Here is a 26,445-nt window from a genome sequence, read left to right as displayed (position 1 = left end):
CCACCAGTTCTGCTCAGATTATTTCCATTTGGCTGCTCTGACATACAAACCTTGCCAAAATACCACTTTTGTTCATTAATCTGCAGTATGCTTGGTAAAAAGCTTAGTACCTGTTTTAAATCATTCTAAAATAAATCTAGCTGAAACTGAGAAATAGATTTTGATCAGCTGCAGAGTGTAGTGGTGCCCCTTAAGGAACTTGGAGGATTTAAAGAAGTATTTTTCATGATTCTCCAGTTCCTTTCCTGAAGCATTTTCTGCATAAGTATATTTATTATTATATCATCTGAGGAGGAGCACTGTTTGGAAAAATTGCTTGCTACAGATATATATCAAGTCTCACGTCATTAATTTTGACCTAAAAATGGAAATTTATAGGGAGAAAAAGAATGTAGTCAATCATTTAAGATCCTTGTTTGTTTGTTTGTTTGTTTATGCCATCAAGCATTCTAAAACAACCTATTCTGCAGTCAATATTGACTGTAGTTATAAAGACAGTGTCAAAACAGATTACATTTAGTTCCCTTGATTTCTCATCACTTGATTATTCAGTATTTGGGATTGGGTCACACATGTCCATTTGTTACTTAATGACTACAATCTCAGGCAATTGCATGGGCCATCTCAGATCTAACAGTACAGCTAGAACTTCAAATGTCCTCAAATGCAGTGCTTTTCAATGGAGTTGAGAAACATTCAACAACCGGTTCAAATGTAGAAAAATCAAGTGATGTACATGCATGTGTGAACTAGGGCTTGATTATTCACAGGGCCGGTGTGTCCATTTAGGCAAACTAGGCAGTTGCCTAGAGTGCGTAAATGGAGGGGGCGCAAAAACCCCGCGCCGCCGCCGCCCTCCCACAGCGCGCGCTCCTCCCGCCTATGGAGGAGCAACGAACGGGCGGTGGTGGTGGCAGCGACCGTAGCTGAAACCTTCAGCTATGGGCGCTGTTGCTGCCGCCGCCGCTCACTCGCTGCCGCCACCGCTGAAGACCTCACAGCGTTTCCTTCATAGGTGGGAGGCGCGCGAGCCAAAATGAGAGCTCAGCGCCCTCCTGCCTATGGAGGGGACGCTGTGAGCTCCTCAGCGGCTGCAACGAGCGAGCGGTGGCGGTGGCGCCATAGGCGCTGTTGCTGCTGCCGCCGCTTGCTCACTACCGCCGCCGCTGAGAAGCTCACAGCATCCCCTCCATAGGCGGGAGGCGTGCGAGCCAAAATGAGAGCTCAGTGCCCTGTCGCCTACGGATGGGACGCAGGGGCATCAGCGGCATTGTGCACGCGTCATGACGTGTGCGTCATGATGTGCCGGGGGGGGCGGCAGAAGGTGATTTTACCTAGGGCGCAAAAAGCCCTAGCACCGGCGCTGATTATTCATACCTGAATGTGTGAACAGAATCCATGGGAAAGCACTGAATTTGAGGGGTTGTGATTGTTTTGCCACAACATATGATCTGTGATTACTCAGTTCATACATGCAAGCCAGCCAATGGCATATCCTTCAACATTTGCCCAATGAAAATAGGGACGTCCCATTCCAAAATGATAATTTTACTATTTATACTCCACACATCTTACTTGGTTGCCTCAACCACTCTGGGCAGCTTCTAACATATATATATATATATATATATATATATATGAGTAAAACATTAAACATAAAAAAAACACTTCCCTATACAGGATTGCCTTCAGATGGCTCGGGAGTTGGATAATTGCATACCCTCCAACATTTCTCCAGTGAAAGTAGGGACATCCTAAGGAAAAGTGGCACATTCTAGGATCAAATCAGAAACCAGGACAGCTTTTCTAAATCAGGGATGTCTCTGGAAAATAGGGACACTTGGAGGGTCTACAATGGATCATTTTCAAGACCTGAATAGGTATCTGTGAATCAGCCCTTTACAGTGTAATTCCAAGCCATTTTCAGTTGCCTGTTCAGCAGTTTCAGAGGATGGTTTCAGATATTGTACTCGGCTAGTTAGAAAGGAAGCACCAGTGATTCGACATCTCCTCATGGGATGCATATGCCTCTCCAGCTCTTTGGATTATGTATGGAATAGCTGACAGAGGAAGTGTGAATTACTCATGCTTCCTTTCTCATTGCTTCAGTGGATGTCCAGATCCACCCAGACAATTAGCCTTTACTGTACATCATAACCCTGAAGCTTTTCTCATCATGGGAAGTGATGTTGGCAATAAGCATGAAAACAGAAACATTGAAGTTGTAGTTGTGCTGTTGCCTGAGTTTCCTATGCCAATGGTGTACTCTTCACAGAAGCAGACTCCCTGTCCTGGACCTGGTAAATGCATAAATTAAATGCTACTCTGAGCTTTGTGGGAAGGAAGAGAAGGATATAGATTTAATAGCTACAAACAAGTACATGGCCAGTTGTAACATTCTTAAAAATTGATTGGTTATGTTTAAATAATCACCCAAAACTCAATATGGAAGATCACTTACAATTAAATAAACAAAAAGCAGTATTTAATAACATTTGCTTTTCCATAGTCTAATTCACTTACATATTAGGGCTAAGATGGCCTTGTAAAAATATACAAGTGTTACTCTAAGCCTGAAATGCACCAATAAAAATTGGCCCTTACTAATTGATTCAGTAATTAAGTTTAATTAAAATTGCAGTGTTACAGTGTGAATAATATCAACAGCAACAACGATATTAATAATTAATACTATTTTTTTAATAAAAAAACCCAACCCTGGCTATTTTTCAAGTAAGCTTCATTCAGACTGAATATGCTAAATTTAGATGGGCCTTTATCAATCCGTATTAAAGTTTCAAAGGATTAATATGTCTCATATATCTTATGGGTGAGCATACAAACAAAGCTGCCCTAAAATATATTTGATTATTTTTGACATCGGTATGCTGTCCCATAACATAGAGTTCTCTAGGGAGTTTACAATAAATAAGCAAAAAACAATTAATTACAAAATAAAGCATAAAACCATTAAAAAACTAAAGAAATACAGCAGACACTACAGTCACCCACAATATAATACCATATATTAAAAGCTGAAAGGCCCAGATTGCAGGACTTATTTAAAAGGTCTCAGTAGGGTTTTATTACTGAAATAGTTTTCTACCCACTTCATTTCATTCAGTGTGGCCATGTGGAACAGGGCCTCCAAGGAGGATTTTAAGGTTTGAATAGGTACATATTGGAGGAGACAGTCTTTCAGGTAAGGGCGGCTTGCAGTGGGATGCTGGTGAAGCAGTGGCATGTTGTATATAAGGGCGGCCAGTGGCGGGATGGTGCATTATGTCAATGCGAATCCACATTTGCCACCAAAACCGCTGTCAGCAGGTAGCCAACCAGAGCTCCTAAATGAGTGCATATATTGGATACAAAGTTTGCAAACACACATTTGTGGTATTCCTATTTTCTGTATTTTGTACAGCTAAAACTGCAGTGAGAGAAGTGGCACTAATAGGTCTTTCTTAATCCAAGCTAAGAACCTGGAATAGTTGAACGTAGGCTAGGCATAGGTCCTGTTTGCCCCCCTTTCACTGGGAGCAGCTTCCTTAATCGCTGTCATGGCTACAAACATTTTACATTCCAAATACCCCACCATGGCAATCATCTGGTCCAAGCTCATGAGTGAGGCCTCAGGCCCACCTGAGTAAATAGAGAGAACAAAGGAAAGGGGACAGAGGGGTGTGGTGGATGGTGCAGCCCATGACAGAAGGCTGGTCATACATAATGATGGGACCCTGTTCAAACCAGATGATGAGCACTTAGTTTGCAATCGGCAATGGCTTGTTGGATTGGTTGCAGGTGGAGTAAGTTTGGTGGTGAGTTGCCTGAGGTAGCCAACTTGAGTGGCAGAACAGGCTTTTGGCTGAAGCAAGAGAGGCAGCCAGGAGGTGGGCCCACCTACCCTGCTCAACGGGGGAATCTCCCTGAGGGATCTTAGAGGGAGGCACTTCTGTCCAGACACCCAGTTCAGAGGGGGAAGGGCCATAGTGCCTATATACTAGCTATCAAATGAGTTTTATGGATGCGGTTCACGTCATAGGCCGACTTCTAAATTTGGTTAACCCCAATTCATCTGCCAGCTGGCAAACTGGTAGATCGTTGGATCCATGTTCAATGCCTTCACCAAACCTTTGCATCTGTAATCAATAAAGTTGTGGTGAACTTAAGTCTGACACATGCCTCCTGGCATTGATTTATTGCCTTTGCTCCTCACCACGGCTCCATTGCACCTGGGCCCACAACTTCTTTTATCAACAAAATGATTCTGTATTCTGGAGTTGTGTGGAAATTATTTAGCATGACTTTATTATGCTCTATTGAAAATTCAAGTTCGACATCTGTCTGACAAAAGATATTAGACAAATCTTTTAAGGGATTTTTTTTTTAAGACTGGATCTCATTGCCCCTTCCAGGTGTGAATTAACTGATTTGGGGGAGTACAAAGGAATGATGAATAATTTAGTGAAATGTTAGTACCTGATGAATCAATAGCATCCCTTAGGGCTTAAGTGTTTGCATGAATAGCCTTGTAATAGAGAGCTTTGAATACATAAGGAAAATTTAGTTACCCCAAACCCAAAGGGATGCCGAAACGGGACTTGCTGACTTGCCAGATCTGATTATTTGCTTCTGAGCCTTAAAAAAAGAAAAGAGAGATTCTGGTTTTCAATACAATCTGAGATATTCTTCTATATGAATAGTTCCCTTGATCAGCTTAAGGGGGGGGGGGAAAGCATTGCTCTCTATGAATACTCCTGATAATATCTTATTAGAAAAGCAGTGGGAATTAGATTGACAGACACATAATGGGTAAGGGAAGAATGGCCAGGAAGAAGAAATCCATGGAGACCACAAACACTGAATGCAGCCATTAACATTATAACAAAACAGTAATGCATTAGACAGATGTAAAGAAAAATGAGCTGTGCTTTGAGCCACTAGAGAGAACTCTTGCAATTTCCATTTCCAAGTCTCATTTCTTCTTCTGGAAGTCAGACATATTCTCTGTAATAATATAATAAAATGTTATCTGGTCCAACTTTGGAAAAATCTCTCCCTGGAGCATATGCAGAAGTAGGATATAATTCAATTGCCTGTTTGAGAGCTGTCTTAGAAATTACTTATCCCGTTTTGAAGGCCACAGAAAAACCCTTACTTGTGCCGACCCTGTGTACAGGGAGGATAATGTTTAAAAGCACTTTGCATACAGCATCTGCCTGCCTATGCTGAAAGCATCTTGTGGCAATGGCTCTGGTGTCCACACATCCTATATACTAAGCAGTGAGCACATGGTAATGATGAGCTTTCAGCTTTAGCAACAATAAGGGTTTTCCATGGAGTGCACATGGAACACATTTCCTCTGCAACTGAGGCATCCTCTTTCATTCCATTAAAAACTTTCAGATTCTAATATCAACAAATGTACTAAGCTACCTTCAATGTGTGTTTATTTCAGGGGGCCACCTGTGACAGAAATCGTCCCAGAGTATGAGCAGCCACCATATGAGAAATGGCTAAATCTACACTCTGACTGGGAGACAAAAAATATATCCACATTGCAGGCCCTTTTGGTGAAAGGGTGAGAAATAGCTGTGCTTTTATTGTAGATAGAGTGAAAATGAAATTATGCTTTTAAAAATGGTAATTTTTTTTCAATCCATAAACTTTGGGAAATTAGATGTTGACACTTGGTATTTTGAATGCCTTTATAAAATTTCAAATTTCACACTGTATTCAGATTCATAGTTTATTAGTTCATGTCAGAAATGTGACCTTTCACATTCCTTTTAACACTTAAACACTTAAATACAAAGCCACCTGAAAGTTTTATAAGCAGATTCCAAAATCTCATTGACAGAGATAAAACTAATGTTGGGATGTTTGCCAAATCAAACTCTCAAAGTTTGCAGGTGTAAATTAAATACAAAAATAATGCTTCTAAAAATCAAGAGCTCTCCAATTTTGAAGTACTTTGTTTAATGAGATAGGAAGACCATTGGTGCCTGAAAGGGAAATTCAGTGGATAAATGATCCATGTGCTTATATATTAAACAGGTGGAGTGTATGTGTAAAGACCCTGTTCTTCACAAAAGCTTTGTATCTCTATCTGTAGGTTGCCATGCAGAAGCAGGAGTATGGTTTCCCTTCTTTGCACCAAAGAAGGTAAGATACATAACTTATCTGACTATGAAGAAGGAAATTGGGTAGGTAACTTGGAAATCACCAACATGTCCCACTGATTTCTAAGAATACACATGGCTGCTTAAGAGTCTAGGAATTTCCTTGAAAGATCCGCCCAGACCAGCATCTGGCTTTCCGCAGTGGGAAGCAGATTCCTCCCAAGAAGCCCACAATCAGGGTTTAAAGGGAGCAGGGTATATCCAGTGGACCCATTGAAACCAGTAGGCTTAAGTTAATCAAGTCTACTGATTTCAGTGGGTCTACTCAGACTATGACTTGGTTGGATACAACCCATGAGGAAGCTCTTCTGTGACTCCCTAGAAACTTGCATTCAGTGACTTAGTGCCCTTGAACCTGGAAGTCCCATATGACCATCATTGCCAATAGCCATTGACTAGTGGGACCTACAACAAAATGCTGCAATGTAGAGTGCTCATTTTCTTCAGCCATACCTGCTTCTTAGATGCTTCTTTGTATTCCCACTCCCTGTTGGTCTAGATCAGTGTTTCTCAACCAGTGTGCCTCCAGATGTTTTGGGACTACAACTCCCATCATTCCTGACCACTGGTCTTGCTAGCTAGGGATGATGGGAGTTGTAGTCCCAAAACATCTGGAGGCACACTGGTTGAGAAACACTGGTCTAGATCCTTGATTAATTTGCTATTGATATTTATAGACACCTCTCACTTCCATCCCTTGGGACATCTAAAATCAGGTTCTCATTGTGAACCAGGAAATGACCTATCCAGACAATGTGATGACTCTCAGTTTCTATATATCTTCTTTTCCATTCTGCCGCCTACTAAGTTTTCAGTCCCCCTCCCCCAGACAGAATTTTGTGTCACTGAGCACACTTGGTTCTCATTATTGTGTGTTGGGGTTCCTCACTTAATGATTTTTTGTGCTTCTGAAAACTGTGAGGTTACCTCAAGTCTACCGAGACCTTGTTGTGCATGAGTGGTGTAATTTTGGCTTCATAAATAATTTGACAAAAGACATAAAATATTTGTCAGTTGACATACTTTGGGAGTTTGCAGACCTTGGGGCTTAATTGAGATAGCCCCCCCCAAGGGAGCAAATTATATGGTGTTTACAGAGATAAATGATCTAGCATTAAGGGTGAGCACTGAAGTGACCAATTCTGAAGATGACACATCACCAAATTATTTCACTGTGTCCACTTCAGGTGATACACAAGAGCATGCAAGGATTTGTTAGGGGGCAGAACCTCAGTATTTTTATTGATTTAAATGATTGGGGGGAAAGCTGCCCCCCACCCCCCTTGGCTACATCCATGTTCCAGAATCCAAATACCTGGAAAGTACAAGAAACAAGGTCCAGAAACAGTCTGATATCTAAGCATGATGTGTATTGTGTATGTATTCCAGTGAGCACCTAGGTGGCAGGGAAACGCAAATCAGGGAACTGATGAAAATATGTTGTTTCGGCACTCTGTGCTTGCAGCTGAACTGGGTGTTGCCTGTATAGAACACAGCTGCAAGCCGCCTGCATGCAAATTTGGTCTACTCACGAGGAGTAGCTTATTCATAAGTCTTCATTTTACTGCCGAGGAGTCCTTGTTCCTCGGATGGACTCTTCGGCATACTGTGGCCAACTGAATATTCTGGTCCTTAGCAGCAAAAGCTTCATGTTTCTTAACAGACTGTGGCCGTCGCCCAGCAGCTCGCATGAGCAAGAGGATCCTTGGTGGCAGGACCAGTCGCCCAGGACGATGGCCATGGCAGTGCTCCCTGCAGAGTGAGCCAAGTGGGCATATATGTGGCTGTGTCCTCATTGCAAAGAAATGGGTATTGACAGTGGCACACTGCTTTGAAGGGTGAGTGGTGCTGAGAATGCTTTGTTAGAGGCACATAAATCATTCCTAAACTGGTGTTGCACAATGTTCAGCAGGCCCATGGATTAAACCCTGTGGGCTGGAAGAGGTAATACAAATGTTACACTGATCTTATTGAAAACTCCTTTTCTCTGGTGACTGATCCTAGCTTGCATTTAGAAGCATTTCCTCATGGGTAGCTTTCCAGGACCTATATGTGAGTGTGGTGAGTGGAATTAACGTCAAAAAGCAAATATGTCTTCAAGCTTGTAAAGTAGCCCAAACTGTAGGAAGAGGGAGATTTACTAGCCCCCTCTTAATTCCTGAATTATAAAACCAGTACAGTTATGTTTGCCCCTCACATTCAGAAACATCACATGCTGACTATCATTTATAAACATCACTTTGAAATGCAGCACTCATAATATGATGTCTGAGATTTTTTAAATGCATGGTTGGTTTGCTATTGTTAGATAACACTTTCACAATATGACTTTTTGTTGGCCCAAGGATATGCATTTAAAATTCTTTCCTTGTTTGGGCTCAAGGGAATGAAAAATGGAACAAATTTCTGAGGAGAGAAGAGAAATATCTTTATGATTTGACTTTCCAGCCACTGCATGCCATGTTATTAATAGCCTTTGTGCTATAATCAAACACTTTAAAGGCATTTGAAACACTAGTTCTGTTTGTGGATGGACAAGCAGTCCATTAATATGTTTGTCTCAGTATTGCCTGCATCTCAAAACTCTGTAAATACCAATGATTTATTCAACTCGTGTGGCATCTGCTGTGAAATTCTTTTTTAAAAAAAGAGAGGAGAGAAGTAACAGAATCTATAATAGAGCAATTTCTGTATCAGTTCATAGTTCTTTCCTTTTCCACTTCTGCTCTTTCTCCTCTCTCCCATTTCTAAGTTTAGCCATGCTGTTGCACACACTTATTTCCTTTCATTATACCAATTAGGCTCCGCTTCCTTGCTTGACATTTCTCACTATCTCCCTTTTCTCCATATTTGGTGCATTCTAATCTCACATTATAACTGAGTTGCTGGTTTGATTTGAATACTGTTTCATTCAGTCCTTCATTCTGTAGCAGTCTGCATAATAATCAGTATTTCTTTTTCATTGTTTTACAAAATAGTGCATTCTTTTGTTCTCTAGTCTGTTGTCTCAATGCTATTCCCCCGATATATTATTGTGCAGTGTAATCTCTTCATAGTGCACCGTGACTCAGAGTTAAGGATCTGGAAACATTCTAGAAGGAAAGATTATGTCCTCATGTGGAACATGGTCAAGGGTTATACAGTTATACTGTACTATGAATAACACTTTAGAAAGCCAGCCAAAATGTCTAGAAGAATCAACACTTCCATAGTAATTCTCACATCATAGATTAGTCCACATAGTGCACAAGGCAGTTTTAATGCCATAACTAGGCCTGAACTGTGATTGAAGTAGATCTAGAAAATCTGCTTATTCCAAGAATGTCAGCATTTGAAGTTGCTCCTTTAGAAAGAGATAAATTCAGAACTAACGACATATATTATTTCTTTCCTCTTCACAAGGAGAGAAAGCCCTGCTGTGTGGAAAGTGGTGTTTGGCATCAACAACTTGGATCATCCTTCAGTCTTCATGCAGACCCGCATGGTGAAGACTATTATTCTGCACCCCCGTTATAACCGTGCTGTTGTGGATTATGATATAAGCATTGTGGAACTCAATGAAGACATCAATGAGACAAGCTATGTAAGGCCAATCTGTCTACCCAGCAGGGAGCAGCTAGTTGAGCCAGATACCTACTGCTACATCACCGGTTGGGGACACATGGGCAACAAAAGTAAGACTAATGTTTTCCATATTTAAACACAAATCTATCTTCCATTGACTTCTGTTAGTTATCTGATTCTAGTGGAAATCTTACTGTTTCAACACTAATGACGAATCTTTGCTGTGTATTACGGAATATTAGAACGTACAATGTATACCCAAAGTCCACAGCTTGTTCTCAATTTACACTGAACTGAATAGGGCCTGGAATACAAAGAAGGGAGAGAATTGTATGTGTACCTGCATTTTCATTACTGTTTAGCCACAATAAGAACCCTAGGCCCTTGCATAAAATGTGTGTGTATGGGGCTTCCTGGAGGCGGGAAGCCTACTGCCAAGGAAACTAGTGTTCTCAGAATGTCCAGGAACGTTGGGGGTTGGTAGCAACATTTACAGTGCTAATCAGAATCTGTGACAGCTTGCAGTCGTTAGCTAGGACTTGCAATCACTTGGGTTGGCACTGTATTTCAGAGGCACCAGTGAAAGCCGCCTGCGATCTGAAAAGTGATGCTAGGGCTTATCTTCCATATTTTGCATGATCTGAAATTTGCATCTTATCATCCTTATGTGACATTATAGGGAATGTAGGGGATGTACCTTCCATACCGTGTAGTGTTGTGAGAGCTGAGAGCCTGTGACACCCGAAGGGATCCTGTTCTTGGGATGGCAAAGTTTTCTGAACGAGTCCTGTTCAGCTATGTGGAAGTGACATGTGGTGGCAGCCCATACTGCTGCTATCATGTTTTAAAGCAGTGAGAGGTGACCCACTGGAAAAGGAAAGAGCATAAACAAGTATATATTGAAGATAGTACATTAAAATCTAAATAGAGATTTACCATAAGTAACGAGAGCAAGACATAGTGCTGGGAAATTGTACCTGAAAAATCTATGGCAGGTGGTTGTGCAGCCTCTAACTTTCATAGGAAACTTTTCAAAGTTTTGTACTAGAATAGTAGTAGTAGTAGTAGTAATAAGAATAATAGTAATAGTAGTAGTAGTAGCAGCAGTAATAATAATAATAATAATAATAATAATAATAATAATAATAATTTATTTCTCCCCTGCCTATCTGGCTGGGTTTCCCCAGCCACTCTGGGCGGCTTTCAACAGAACATTAAAAACAGAATAAAACTTCAAACATTAAAAACTTCCCTAAACAGGGCTGCCTTCAGATGTCTTCTAAAAGTCGGACAGTTGTTTATTTCCTTGACATCTGATGGGAGGGCGTTCCATAGGGCGGGCGCCACTACCTTCTTGGCGCCCTCTGATTGGTTCCCTGCAACCTCACCTCTCGCAATGAGGGAACCGCCAGAAGGCCCTCGGTGCTGGATCTCAGTGTCCGGGCTGAACGATGGGGGTGGGGATGCACCTTCAGGTATTCTGGGCCGAGGCCGTTTAGGGCTTTAAAGGTCACCACCAACACTTTGAATTGTGCTTGGGATCAAAATATATTTTGTTTTCAAATATATGTCCAGGCACTTGGACAGATCATATTTGTTTCAAAGTAGCATCAGTTCCCCGCAAAGCAGGTTCATAGACCCTGGCAAAACTATTAATATGAGATCATAATTTCATAATTTTGCCAGAGGCTGTGCAGCCAAAGAGGAGATTGCTTTGAATATGCCCAGAGAATAAGAAATTAATTTTATAGCAAGCTATCAAGAAAGAGCTTTAAGGGGCAGTGCTTGATCACCCTAGCATGACAAACTCATCATCATCATGATGATACTCAACAGACTTTTTGCAGTTAGGAAAGTGACAAGAGAAATGTATTGAAAAATGTGGAATGAATGAATGTTTTATGGCAAGACATAGAAACACCCAACAAGCAATGAGCATCAGATAAGAAACAATTCAAAATAAAGACTGGACATAGTCTGATCTTTAATAAAAAAAATCCTTCAGTAGCACCTTAAAGACCAACTAAGTTTATATTTTGGTATGAGCTTTCGTGTGCATGCACACTTCTTCAGATACACTAGAAACAGAAGTGTCAGACCCTATATATATACAGAGGGTGGTGGGGGTGGGTGGGAATGGGTGGTGGGCTGATGGGAGTGGTAAACCTGGAGATGGCTGTTAATGGCTGCTGATGGCTGCAATTAGTCCTGGGCTGAGGTGCTAAAGAGAGCTTGATCATGCATAATGAGATAAGAATCCGATGTCTCTATTCATCCCAGGTGCTTCCATGGTTTTAAGCTTGGTAATGATTTCCAATTCAGCAACTTCTCTTTCCAGTCTGTTCCTGAAATTTCTCTGTGATAAAACAGCTGCTTTGAGATCTTGTATAGAATGTCCTGGGAGATTGAAGTGTTCTCCTACTGGTTTTTCAGTCTTATGGCTCTCTTTAGCACCTCAGCCCAGGATTAAGCTCTCTTTAGCACCTCAGCCCAGGACTAATTGCAGCCATCAGCAGCCATTAACAGCCATCTCCAGGTTTACCACTCCCATCAGCCCACCACCCATTCCCACCCACCCCCACCACCCTCTGTATATATATAGGGTCTGACACTTCTGTTTCTAGTGTATCTGAAGAAGTGTGCATGCACACGAAAGCTCATACCAAAATATAAACTTAGTTGGTCTTTAAGGTGCTACTGAAGGATTTTTTTTATTTTGCTTCGACTCAGACCAACACGGCTACCTACCTGTAGTCTGATCTTTGTTTAAGCTTGGTGCAACCAAGCCAGGTTGAATGCTCAATAAACAGACTGTTAATAATCTCTTTGCTTTATACAACAAAACAGTGTGGATTTGATGGTATTTTTGCATAGCTGTGTATGGTTTGACAAAAGTTGTCCCCCCCTCCCCCATTTAGTGCCTTTCAAACTTCAGGAAGGAGAAGTTCGTATTATTTCCTTAGAACAGTGCCAGTCGTACTTCGACATGAAAACTATCACCGCCAGGATGTTATGTGCAGGCTATGAATCTGGCACTGTGGACTCTTGCATGGTAAGACAGTTCTGGAGAGGGAAAAACACAAACACAAGTACGTGCACACACAGAGAGAAATTTATGAAAACTATAGCTGCAGAATATGAGTAAGGTAAAGAGACCCCTGACCATTAGGTCCAGTTGTGACCGACTCTGGGGTTGCGGTGCTCATCTCGAGTTATTGGCCGAGGGAGCCGGCGTACAGCTTCCAGGTCATGTGGCCAGCATGACTAAGCTGCTTCTGGCGAATCAGAGCAGCGCAAGGAAATGGCGTTTACCTTCGCGACCTATTTATCTACTTGTACTTTGACGTGATTTCGAACTGCTAGGTGGGCAGGAGCTGGGACCGAGCAACGGGAGCCCACCCCGCCGCGGGGATTTTAACCACCGACCTTCTGATCGGCAAGCCCTAGGCTCAGTGGTTTAACCCACAGCACTATCCGCGTCCCTTCTGCAGATTATGACTACTCTACCCAAATTAGCCCAACAGAACAAAAAAGCAACTAGATCACATGATAGATGGAAATGGCTTTTTGTTGGCTTTGAGTCCTAAATAAAGGTAAAAGTTCCTGTACCTTTTTTTTACAAATCCTTCTCAGCTTGGAATCTCATTAGATGACCTGGAGAGATTTGCTCTTAGTTCAGCTTGCTTCACAGGGTTTGTTGTGATGTTAAACTTCTATCCTAGCTCTCTGAAGGAAAGTCAGCTTATGTAAAAGCAAGCAAGCAAAGAAAGCTGGTGGTGGTTCTAGAAAAACCTAGAGTATTTGTCCGGTAACCATATCTTTCAAGCATCCCTCACAATGATCCTTGGCACCATCTTGGCTGATCCTAGGAGATGTAATTATTGTGTTATTTTCTATTATCAGTTCATCCAGCTTTGTTGCTCACTCCCAAGAGCAGCCTTATGCTGTGGAATAACCTCTATATCTTTACAGGGTGACAGTGGAGGACCCCTTGTATGCGAGCAGCCTGCTGGACGCTGGACACTCTTTGGCTTAACCTCTTGGGGCTCTGTCTGCTTTTCCAAAATTTTGGGACCTGGAGTTTATAGCAATGTGTCTCACTTCATTGAATGGATTGAAATGCAAATCTACACCCACACATTTCTTCTCCACTAATTCGTCAGGATAGGAATTCTGTGCTGACTGACCAAAAGGCAGCGTACCAGAACAATGAAGATGCTGAAATGAAGAAAACAGTTGAATTATAAATTCTGTGGGTTGCAGATGACAGGGAACAGAGCAGAGTAAAATAATGGGTATATCTTCTGTTGCCTAAGGTGCTTCTGGGTAATTGGTCAGATATTTTTGTAATCATTTCTGGTATTTTTTCTTTAGCAGTGTTGTGTTACCTTTCACATACACTCACAACAGAATGCATAAAGGAAAAATTAAACACATTTCTAATGTGGTATTTGAAATAAACCATTAGGGGTTGTGTAGAAGTACTAGCTTTTTAAAACACCAAGAGAAAAACATATATTTGCTGATAGAGAATTTCAGCTTCTATCTCTTGCAGTGAATAGTTTGTAAATTTGTGGGCACATCTATTCATAAGTAGTCCTTTTTAAAACTCTAGTTTGACCTCTTGGTTCCACCAAGTTAATCTGGACTCCACTCACTTTAAGAGAATTGGGTGTTTCATATGCTATCAAATTTTGCATGTTTGGATACAGGTTTATTGCTTAATAATGACCAGTGGTCATCACATACACATTACAAGGGAAAGCAAAACAATACAGAGAAAACAAACTTAATTCTATGGCAACAGTTAACCAATCATTTTAAAACAAGATTGCCATAAAACGAATAACATTTAAAATCAAGAAGCACCAGTATAACCCACAAAGCTGGTTTAAATGATTTCCATACAACTTAACTGCTAGGACTAGCACATTAGGCTTATTCTGGACTGAATGACCTAAACAAAGCACTTAAGACTTGGATCCTTTTGCATGGATCCTTTTGCATGGAGATCCTAACCACAGTAGCTGCAATAGAACTGGGTGGTTAGTGAGAATGTCATATAGATGGTTTCTTTCCTTCCCAAATTACAAGATGCAAAATGAAATCACCTCTTAAGCAGGAAGTGTCCCTATAGCTTCTTGTGTGGACTAGCACCTCATCCCAATCCTTGCAGTGTTCTTAACAAGGTAGTCCTTACTTTTGCGGCATCACAGAGGTAATCCAATAGTATTTAAAATGAAAAATGAACAACTATTGTAAGTCAACAGGTATCCTCCTGGAATCTAAATTTGTTCCTAAAAACTATAAATAATCAGTCCTAAAAGCTATAGTTAAATCATTCATGAAGCCTCCTTGCTTAGTAACACTCTATTTTCCGACTAGGAGGATATCCAAGTTGGAGGCTTTTTCTCTCTAGTCCTAGGCTCCAAGCCCATGGTGACATGTGATTTATAATTTTCAAGATCTAGCTTTGCCATAATTCTGCCTTATCCCACAGGATCTGCAGGAAAAAGGTGTGGCACACACCAGATGGTTGGAGAGCAGATAAGTTTTTCAGCTTCAGGAAAGATTGTTTTAGAAGAGGCACTGCATTCAGGCAGAAAACATGCATTATGGAAATCTATAAGGCCTCTCGGGGGCTTCTAAAACACAGGTTAAAGGCCACTGTCTAACACAGCAGTAGTTTCCTGGTGAGGTTGTATAGGGGAGCTACTTGGCCACCATCCCCTTCTGAGGAATTATAGGAGAGAAAACCTTGCCTGCCTCGCTTCAGTCTGCATTCGGACAAAGGCTATACAAGACAGGCAAGCAATTTGTTCAGTTTTGGAAGCTATCATTGAACATTCATTGATTCAGTGCAGTTTGTCCCGCCCTTATAGAAGTGTGTACTGCTTTGGTACAGCCCATCTTGTGAAGTGGCACCTGAAACAATATAATGAAGCATCTGTTTACAGTCCTCCCCTTGAAAACTGTAGAAGACTGGAAATGCAACCCAGTGAATGCCTTTCTAAGTCTATATACAGAGAGGTCTGAAACACATTGTTCAAAGCCGAAAGAGGTTTTGAAACACTGTTTGAAACATTCGGTCATAACCTGCAGGACTATCAGTCACATACTCCTGACTACTGTTACAGAACTCGTAACCTCCTCTTTTGATGCACCTTATGGAGCTTGTAATAGACAAATGTCCACTGTATTACTAAATGTTGCTATTTATGTGCATTGAAAAGCTGTATTTGATTGTTTCTACTTTCTTAACCACAAAGAAAATGCTGTGCTTTGCTATGTTTTTGTTCATTCTGTGGAACTGGGGCACAGAAAATCTGAGCAAATTTCTCCCCTGGATAAGGTAGGTTGCAGGCATTGTTGTCTCGAATACAGGTAGCCTGAACCACAACTGGTTAATAATGAAACTCCAGTCCACACTGACAAATTTCTCCGTGTGACTCTGTATGTGGGTACACTACTGTATAAAGGAAGATTGTATATGGTTGCCATCTTCATGCTTTCAGCTGCTGGAAAAATGAAGCTATTATAATGAAAAAGGCTGCAGTTTCCCATGTGTACAGCCTGTATCATGCTAGCCTTTCCTTTCATGTACATGATCACACAAACAGGATAGCTGTATTCTTATTCAAACCATGGTTGTATACAGTTTTTCTCCCAAGTATACAATAGCCCCTTTGCTGTGTGTACTGTACCACCAAAAACTCAACTACAAGTATGGCTGCAGTTGAGAAAATCTATAGAGATTATCATAGGCCAGTTGTGGACTGATCTGTAGGTCATTTGTACATTGATCTATGTAGGAAAAATCCTTAGCTACATAAATCAAAATGTAAACTGTTGAAGAAACTATTTCTTTTAAAATAACTTTTAAAAATGTATCTTACAAATCACAAATAGATATTTAACGTTCGTTATCCTAGACTAAGATTTTAAAAAGTATTCCTGAAGGACACATTTCAAAAACAAAAGTCAAGTGTTCATAAATTCAGTGAATTTGCCATAAGCTCACCATCACCATCTTCTGTCATATTTGTATAATGCACTTAAAACACACTTAAAACGTTATATTTGCAGCTGTGTAGGCGAGTCCTGGATCTAGCTAACTGGTTCAATTCAGTATGTGAGGTTCTGGCCTGCCCTGTTCCAGTTGGTCTCTCTCCCCCCACCCCACCCCACCCCCCGTACAGCCTACTGTTCCCCAAATTTCACTCGCTGCCTAAAATATATGGGAATTCCTGTTCCCTGGCCCTGTTAGGATTTCCCCCTACCTTATATGTGGTCATCCTGTGGTGCGCAGGCTGAATGCAGCCCTTGGCCAACTTTTGTGAATCCTTTTTGAATCTCCAGCTGATTCCTCCCTCCCTGTTGCTCAGCTTTTAGCCCTAGGAATAGCTTCTCAACCTTCCTAGTACTGGTAAGCGAGGCAGCAGGAGGGGCATGATAGGATCTCCTGATGCCTGTACAGAGAGATGGGGGTGGGGAGGAGGAAAAGTGTCTCGGGGAGGGGGCTCACCTAGGCCTCACCCCCCCCCCCGCCTGCATGCAGCCTCCCAATTCACAGACCACCATTGCATTTGACCCTCACAGGCAAAAAGGTTGCCTGCTCATCTTCTAGCCCCTCTGCCTTCATGGCCATTCGCTTTCTTAGCTCTGCATTGTCTTTGCCATTCTTTGTAGAGAACTGTGTGTTAGGGCTCATATCATATTGCTCCTGAAAACAGTACTCTCACTTTACTCTCATTTCCCCCACAACATTCCACGTAGAGAAAATATATTTCTATTATTTTATACATGGTATTTTTATACTGCTCCCCCCCTCCATGTATGCTTATTCAAATATTTGTATGTGGTGTGGGTTTTAAGGAACCAGATGTCATCCGAAGTGTGGTTTTTAAAGTACCAGATGTCTCCAGATGTGTGGTTGTAGAGAGACAATCAAATGTATCCCACAATTGTGAGAAAGGAGCCTTTGATGAGATTCATACTCCCAATGTTGTTTTACTGCCACTGGGAAAGGAGCATATGTAACCAATGTAATGTAAGCAAAATGATTTGTTTTAATTTAAACCCAAAGTGAGCAAAAATGCACATATTTATTTTTTCAAAATAAATTCTGTGAACAAAAATCGTTTCAGCTCCCCTTCTCCCTTCACAATAGCAAATCAGATTGAATAGAGGTTCTGAGCCATTCTCTTGGAGCACAGATCAAATGGAATCTCTCATATCACTGAAAGAAAAGGAGTGAGTTTGTTAACTTAATACCCACTGAGTTGTTGGGGCCTTGATGCAGTAATAACATATGGGATCTATTAAGATATGGTATTCTTTTTGTAATGGAGGGATATGTCGTAGACTGGCCATGTCATGTAAAGGAATCTTATTTAGATCTTATTAGCAGAACACCTGGGAGTCTCAGGAGCTCCATTTCAAATATTTTGGAGCATCATGCAACTATAATCAAATTAATAGTGTAGAGAAAGTAATATAAAATAATTACCGTACTAATAATGAAGCAAATACTGAAGTATATATCTGGATAGGCTTGTTTAAATACCGGTAATAAAGATAGCTTTTAGTAGGCTTCTAAAACAGTATAATGTGAATGCTTATGGTCAATAGGTAAAGCTGTTGCATAGCTTACCTCTGTTGTAAAGAACATCGTGAACTCCAACACACATCAGCTCCAGCCAGCATGGAGAATGATCAGCGATAATGAGAGTTTTAGACCAACATCTTGAAGACCAACATCTTAAAGGAAGAACAACACTAATGTGCATTGTTGACAAACATACGGATGCAGTGATGAATACTGGACAATTTCAGAAGGTAAGACTCATTAATTAACCTGGCCTTTGTATCAATTGCCTGACTCATTGTAGAAGAGCATGTGAAATTTCATTTTCATCATGTAATAGTCATGAATGCACCCCTAGTCTATTTCCTTGCTGTGTCCATAGCTAATTTCATTTGCTAAAACTTGCTGCATATTTCAGCAGCAGGAAAAGTTAAAATAAAAAGGTTGTCACTCTATACTGTGCATAACCACAGCACATTAATTAATTGCTGTGAAACAAGTTGCACAAATGCAGAATTTTGCAGTTAAATTTATATTTTAGGATGTACCATTTTGTGGCATGCTGGAAATAACATCACTGGGCATAATGGTTAAAAGATTTACATTTAAACCCCAAATTATTGTGATCATGGGAACTGCTGTTGACTACATAAAGATAAAGGGACCCCTGACCATTAGGTCCAGTCGCGGACGACTCTGGGGTTGCAGCGCTCATCTCGCTTTACTGGCCGAGGGAGCCGGTGTACAGCCAAATATAAGACACCGTCTTATATCTATTTTTCCTCAAAAAAAAACACGGTGGCTTATTTTCAGAGGACGTCTTGGTTTTTTTTTAAAATTAAGTATGGTACAGTTTAACCTACAAGGTTAAACTGCCTATCACTATGGCTTATTTTTGGGGTATGGCTTATTTTCGGAGAAACACGGTAGTAGTGTTCTTCTCCTAGTCACCTCCTCAACTGTGGAACTGAAACATGTAGGGCACTTAATCTTTTTCTAACAAATAGGCAGTCCTGAAGCATGTGGGTAGACTGGACCACATACATGCCTTCCATGGACGCATCAAAGACCTTGATAGAGTATATACCATTCTGATGTTTATATAGCAAATAATCTAGTGAATTGGAATACTACTGTGCTACTAAGGTAACATGGAGCTGCACATAGGTATTAGATTTTTTTTTTGCCATAAGTGACTTTATGAAGATTTAACATTCACCTATAAATGACCTGAATCAAAGCTAGTTGTAATTCGCATGCAGGACTCCCAATGACACACAGGATCCTTGGACGTCTGCTGGGAGCACTACTGATTCCTACCCTGCCCTGGGTTTCCTTTCGCCTGCGACTCCAGTTTGAAGAATGGTGTGACAGCCAACTTGGAGAGCTCCCATGCTCGACTTGTGTTATGTCACTGTTGGAAATAAACAGTGCTGCTTACTGCTGCCAGGTAAGTCCACAGGACTGGGGGGCATTGGTGTAGGAAGGGGCTCACCAGAAATTACTTTGCCAAGGGCCTTCTCAAGCCTGAGGCAGCCTTTCTCAGATTACAATGCTGTGGTCACTTACCTGGGAGTCAGCCCCACTGAACTTAATTGGAGTTTACTGTAAATCCTACTGAAAGCAGTAAGATGAGTTAGTTGTGAGTGACAAATGCAGAACATTTTTCAGCTGGAACTCAATTCCAGCACCTCTTAGGCGGGCACCATTGCCATTATAAGGGAATGAGGTGAGTTCCGGTGCCTCTTTTTCTAGAAAAATAGCACGGGACAAATGTTTCGGTAGATTAACGTCAATGAGATGCAGGAATGACAAATTCTGTGAACACCAAATGGTCCTCAAGCTTCAGTTTGTGAGTGTTATTCAGAGACCTCACAGTGTTTGGTTACAGACTTTGGAAGGAAAGTTAAACACAGCTCTGCAACACCCTGCCTGCCGTAGTTTAAAGTTTGTCTCATGTAATTTATTCATTCTTCAAAAATAAAAAGAGAATACTAAAATGGAGCTCAATGTTTAGCGATTTATTGTCAGCGACTGCAGTTTCTGTATGGCTCAAACAGGCAACAATAAACTTTCAAAAACAGGCAATTCTCCCTCCCTCCCCAAGAAGGCGTGCTAAATTCCCCAAATCAAGCTCCCACTGTGGACTTGGATAACAATACAATACTGGATTTTGTTCCTGTGATTTGTTTTATGGAAAACATCTGGCTTTTTCCCCTCAGGTCAGGTCCCTCTTTTGTTGTTATTTTTGCAGTAAAAAGGAACAGAAAATGGTAAAGGAGTTGATGCTTTCTTCTTTTGCATGCGAGGTCCAGCGAGATAAAAGGAATATAAAAAAAATAAGACTGGCACATCTAGGAAAGCAGGACTTGGCTCCAGTTCAGGTTAGTGCAAAATCACGTTATCAGCTTTAAAAACTGCGACCAGTTTAAGTTTGTTGCTTGAGTAGCATGTGGAAAAATGCCATTATGCAGGGTTATCGAAATCAAGTACTGTACACGCTTCCTTCTTTTGCCAGTGGTGAATGATGAATGGTGCTCATGTACGGAGTGATCGTATGATTCAGGTTCCATGACTTAAAATAGATTGCTTACTTTTGTCTCTTGAGCGGTGGTCTGTCCAGTCACAATTACAGGATCTGCATATGTGCATGGAAACTTCTAGAGCAGGCATGTCAAACCTGCGGCCCTCCAGATGTTTTGGACTACAATTCCCATCTTCCCCAACCACTGGTCCTGCTAGCTAGGGATCATGGGAGTTGTAGGCCAAAACATCTGGAGGGCCGCAGGTTTGTCATGCCTGTTCTAGAGCTTAAGCCAGGGAACTGGCACTCATTTTTCCTTCCAAGAATGGAAAGATGCCTATGAAGCAGGCATCTTTCACTGCTGTTAGACAAGAGGGGCACCAGCAGCATGGAAGGATGCAGTGCAGTGCTTTGTGTGGTTACTCAAAAATAGGTTGGACTGAATCCCATGGGACTTATTCCATGTCATGCACTGTAAATAAGCCTTAAAATGGGCAGGGAACCTCTTGTCCTGCAGGCCAAATTTGGCCCCACCAGGCCTCCTCATTGGGTCAGCCAAGTCACATGCACCAGTCTTACACAGCAGCTAAGGGCAGGGCTTGGCTGAAAAAGGGCCTTTTGACACTCAACTGATAGTTGGGCAATTAGTGCTGGGCTGTGGCAGATGTCAATCACATGCCACTATGGCATCAGCTGATTGACAGGGCCCACCTGCCTGCCGAAGTTGGCATGGGGAAGTGGGCAGGAGATAAAGATCTGCATAGCGCCAAAAAGTTCCTACCCTTGCCTTAAAAATTGTGACACATGATTAGAAACCAGTACTTTCAATATTTGGTGTTTATAGATCTCCACATGCATTGTGGAGAGCACAGCAGAAAGAGCATGTTTTAATTGGACACAGTGACACAAAATTAGGTCATGGTAACCTGGGGTCATTATCCTGGAAAATACAGTTGCATATTGAATAGAGATTACTATTTGTTATGGCAAGGCAATCTTGAATGCCAGCTGAAAGAAACCAGTATTTTAGCTCTGATGGGGAATGCTAAGTGGGTTCAGCTGCAGATAACAGTAATTATAGTTAAAATCAGGCTACCCTCCCCAAAAGGTCTGAGCTACAGGTAAAGCTGTGTCAGAATGGTTCACATGTGGACTAAATGGAAAGTCTTTCTCTTAACATAAAGGGATATGATGCAGAAAGGAAATTTGTGCAGTGAATCTTGTTTAGAAGTGTTTTGATTACCTATGCAGTGCTTTCATCCTCTCAGGGATTTCTTTAGAACCTTGGTAAATTAATTCAGAATATGTTCTGTTTAGCTGTGTGCCTAGCAGAGTACTGAACCAACAGAATCACCCCACCCCCAAATCCTAAACATTTTAACATCAGTTTTTTATGGAACATTCTTTTAAGCAAGGGTAGTGAGAAGTCTGTTATCTGAAAACACCAATCTGTTTGCAGAGGGAAGGAAAAGAGGAGCCGCACCACACACTGTTTACAGTACAAATATTCATTTCTAAAAGAACAAATTTAACAGTATTCCTTCCATAAGGAAATAAAAGCGGACAGTTTCTCACATTCACATAATCATCATATATACAAAAATGCTGTGCTTGTGTAGAAATGTCTTTCCTGCATCCTTTATTCTCCAGAGAAGTGGCCCCTATCATCTATGAATCTTGCTTCCATGAAGAGTTACAAATACTGTTTTATTATGAAAGTGATTCAGGTTTTGCACAGCTTATTTTCAGAGGGAACTATTGTGCATCTTGTTAGACAAAGCTGCTCTAACATTGACTGCCCCAGAAACAAACATTATAATAACAGTAGAAAGGATAAAGTCAAAATTCAGTAATCCCCAAACCTCTTTGTCTGACCAGGCTTAAATATCTCTTCCATGCTATCAAGGCTTATATGAAATGATTTATCCATTGTGGAACAAGGGACAGCATTTCTTTGTTTGCTTATATCTTGAACAAATTATTCTAAGTACTTTTTTGTATATTAAAAAAAGCACAAGCAGTGGGTGGTGGCTTGAATTTCATATAAAAAAGAAAAGTCATGTGAGAAAGATCATTTAAATGTACTACCCTTCCTCTTTTGGACATTAAAGCATAAATAACACTATTTTTGGCAGAGTGTTTTAGACCCTCCTATATGCCCTAGGCAGAATCCAAATCAGCCTTATTCACGAGAGAAAATATCAGTGTGGTCTTCTTCAGAAGTAAAGTCTAACCCTCCAGCTTAAGAATCACTAGCTCCATATGTGATGGAATAGAATTCCTTTGAGGGGCTTAAACATTTCAGTGCCCTCACAACTCAGCCTGCCGCCATTTTCAGATGTGCCTTGGGTGCCTGTTCATGCTGTCTCCAACATTATTACAAAACGGCACTAACTGTATTGGCAACAGCAACAAACCACAACACTTGATGTTGTTTTCTTTTGCTGAGTCTTCAGAATTAGCAGACCCAGAATCCCCATTTGTCCCTTGGTGATCAATTCTACCCATCACGATGGGCTACACTTGCATTGCGCAGCAGACTCCTCCGTCCTGTAAGGACCCGACCTTCCAAGTTCTTGGCCTTTATCAGTGGAGTTGGAAATACTGTGGTCTGGAGCACCCTGAACAAATACCTACGGTATAAGGAAGGATTCAAATAAGCTGTGTAGGCATGGATCAAACTTGGTTTGGGGCAAAGGGCCTCCTATGAAAAAGCATTGTTCTCAACAGTGTGCTCTTATTAACCAGGTGGTAAGAAAGCTCCCCCCCCCTTTAGCTCAACCAATTAGGGCAAGGATTGAGTTTGTCCTAACAAATGTATCATACTGAAACAATGCCGAACTGATTGTTGGAGAATGGTTTAAGGATTATGGATGTAGGCAAAGTTTATATTCTAACATCACTCTAGCAAAAAAAAAAAAGCTAATGTTGGCGGCACAAGCGGAGGAAGAGCAGTGCAGGGGGAGTGCATCACCCCCAGCAGCGCGACCCCGGTGGGGTGCCATCGTGGCTGCTCCCCTACCCGTGCTGGGCGCCACGCCCCCAGGACTCGCGTCATGGCCCTGTGGGCGGCGTGTCACGCCCCCAGGACGTGCGCCAGCCCTGCCCCCACCTGCTCTCCGCCCTCCGGTGCCAGAGCATGAAGCTCCGCCACTGGTTGGCAACAGCAACACAGAGATCCTGTGGTGTTACAATAGGGTTGCCATTATTTCAGAAAGGTGGTTGAGGCTTTTTGGAAGTTATTGAAAATCACCAAAAATGACACTGCTGACGTGGGTTTTGATTGGGTTGCCAGACTCAATAGAGGACAGGACTTCTGTGCCTTTAATTGCCCTGCTCTCTTTTGTGTCTGGAAACCTTAAAGAGAAACCAGCAGACCCTTTGTTTAATTTCCAAGCAAAGGGTCTGCTGGTTTCTCTTTAAGGTTTCCAGACTCAAAAGAGAGCAGGGCAATTAAAGGCACAGAAGTCCTGTCCTCTATTGAGTCTGGCAACCCTAGTTTTGATACATACGGATTTTCCTGGATATTTCAGTGATTTCTGCCTGGACACTGCTTCCAACCGCAATATTGTAGATATGTCCTGGACGTATGACAACCCATGGCACTGTGTTGTTACAGTGGCCTTGGGCATGGGGAAGCCCGTGTTCAAACCTCTAATCAGCTATGAATCTCAATAGTGGCATTTGGCCACCTCCCCTACCTCACAGACTTGCTATGTCAATAGACCACTTCTTCAAGTTCCTTAGAGGAACTGCGGGATACAAATGTAGTATAATAGAAAACCAGCAGGGCAAAATCCCAATTACCCCCAAACTCTTCCTGACTTAAGTGTTAAAAGCCCAAGGTGGCAAAATCTGGATATTGACTGAAACTGCCCTGAGCTCAATATTCAGCTTTTAAGGAGATGTTTGGACTACCGGTAATGTTACACACAATTCAACCATTTTGACCAGAAACTTGAAATGTGTGTGTGTGTGTGCGTGTGTGTATACACTTTATAAAATTTAGTTCTTAGAACCCAAACTAGGAAGCAATCCAAACTACAAAGGTACTAAGAAATTGATGGGAAAGTGCTGTAATTTATTACCCTGGATATTTTGGCTAATAATTCCAGAGTCCAGGGTATTCTGTATTAGAGACATTGGCCTATTTCCCATTGAGGTGATAAAATGTCTGGGTAGTACCGCTTTAGCCTACAATTGGGGGTCATGCAGCAGAATGTTTCCCCAAGGGAGGAAGACATTTCTCCCTTGGGGAAAACAAGCCTATCAAAAGGCTTGATGGGCTGCAACTATTCTTGACACCTACTTTTCTATATGGAATGATTTTGGGGAGGTCAGGTAGGGATAATTCAATTATGTGAGCTCCCACTTGGAGTCTGAAGTAGTACAGTCCAGACCACACGTTTACCACCCCAATGAGACTTAGACCTAAAGTGAAGAATAACCTCTTTTTGCTTGATTCAGCATAGCTTTTCTACAATGGTCAATAAATCTTTAGTACTGCTAAGGTTTTTTTTTTGGAAGTGAACATGTAAAAATGTAAAGCGTGAATGTTACATGTGTTCTCAAACATCTGTTTGTATCATATTCAGCAGATGGACAGAATTAGCTGCAGCTCCCTACTGACTTTACGTACAGGTTTGTTGCTCTGTCACATGTGACAGAAGAATCACAGCATGAACAATGAATTTCTATCTACACCACAATACTTGGTTCCAAACCAATAAAATACCTTGGAAGAAGAGCCAAAAGAGTCGCAAGTGTGCACACCAGATAAAACCTTGGAGAAGACAAATGTGTCTGAAGTACCCAGTATGGATTGGCTGGTGGGTTGCAGAAGAGGCAGGTAGCTCCAAGCGTCCCAATAACGCTGAAGAACAGGAGGACGCTACCAGCTAGAATAGAGAAGTGCACCACATTCTGAAATTAAAAAAAACAACACACACCACAGAGAACAAACTGAGTGAAACAGAATCTGCTTCCATTTCTGAAGAACTGAAAGGCAGTGGTACGAGCTCAGACAAGTCACATATTCATTCACCATTCAAAACTAGCAATTGTTTCCATGGTTCTTAGTCCCTAATGTTTAAGGGTGGGCTCAGGTAACTGTGCTGCAGGGCAGTTTCTTGAAAGATCACTGTGTGGCACCTGTTAACTGGGGAAGCAGTTGTCTGAAGACTCCATTCATGCAGTTAAGCTGAGGGTTAAACCCCCTTTGCTTCTCCAGATTTCCAAGTGGCCATGAGTGGATGGGCTTAATGTGCATGAAGGCTGCAAGCAGCTTCTTCTGATTTGAAGGTCCCATACAGTACCCATCAAAGGTAAGTTCCCACCTTTCCCATGGCCAGGCCCACCGAGGTGGGCAGCTCATTCTCTGCTAAGACAGAAAGAGTGGTTTCATTGCTGTTGCCATGGCCGCCCAGGTCTGAGGCACAGAAGGCACTGAAGCTGTTCATTGGCATTTCCTTCATAGCGTTGGCTGGCCTACAGTGCCCTGACAGAAGGCAAGACCCAGGAGATGCCACAGCCCTTTGCCCAGCAGCACCCTTAGATTAAGGGAGGCAGAGGAGGTTCCTAGGAGGTTCCCC

The 26,445-nt window shown here is 41.7% G+C and overlaps 2 protein-coding genes across 10 annotated transcripts in view; one reads left to right on the top strand and one right to left on the bottom strand.

Moving 5' to 3' along the window:
• Positions 1–19,145, top strand: part of CORIN (corin, serine peptidase) — a 130,433-nt gene extending 111,288 nt beyond the window's left edge. The window contains 6 exon segments of the mRNA XM_035112248.2: positions 5,456–5,578; positions 6,113–6,162; positions 7,843–8,017; positions 9,582–9,853; positions 12,662–12,795; positions 13,716–19,145. Coding sequence (XP_034968139.2) covers positions 5,456–5,578; positions 6,113–6,162; positions 7,843–8,017; positions 9,582–9,853; positions 12,662–12,795; positions 13,716–13,898 — 937 coding nt within the window. The 3' untranslated portion in view covers positions 13,899–19,145.
• Positions 19,146–20,713: 1,568 nt separating this feature from the next.
• The window catches only part of ATP10D (ATPase phospholipid transporting 10D (putative)), a 56,364-nt gene continuing 50,632 nt past the window's right edge, over positions 20,714–26,445 (bottom strand). For 8 of the 9 annotated variants that reach the window (XM_060278873.1, XM_060278875.1, XM_060278877.1 and 5 more), the window contains 2 exons: positions 25,590–25,777; positions 20,714–23,487 (listed from right to left, as the gene is read on the bottom strand). In XM_060278873.1, the coding sequence (XP_060134856.1) occupies positions 23,355–23,487; positions 25,590–25,777 (321 nt within the window). In that variant the 3' untranslated portion in view covers positions 20,714–23,354. The remainder of the gene's footprint in view (positions 23,488–25,589; positions 25,778–26,445) is intronic. The other variant, XM_060278876.1, reaches the window with a different exon arrangement.

Source organism: Zootoca vivipara, chromosome 9 (assembly GCF_963506605.1).
Source record: "Zootoca vivipara chromosome 9, rZooViv1.1, whole genome shotgun sequence".
Taxonomy (NCBI): domain Eukaryota; kingdom Metazoa; phylum Chordata; class Lepidosauria; order Squamata; family Lacertidae; genus Zootoca; species Zootoca vivipara.
Note: the sequence above shows the minus strand (reverse complement) of the source record. Positions and strands in the feature narration are given on the sequence as shown.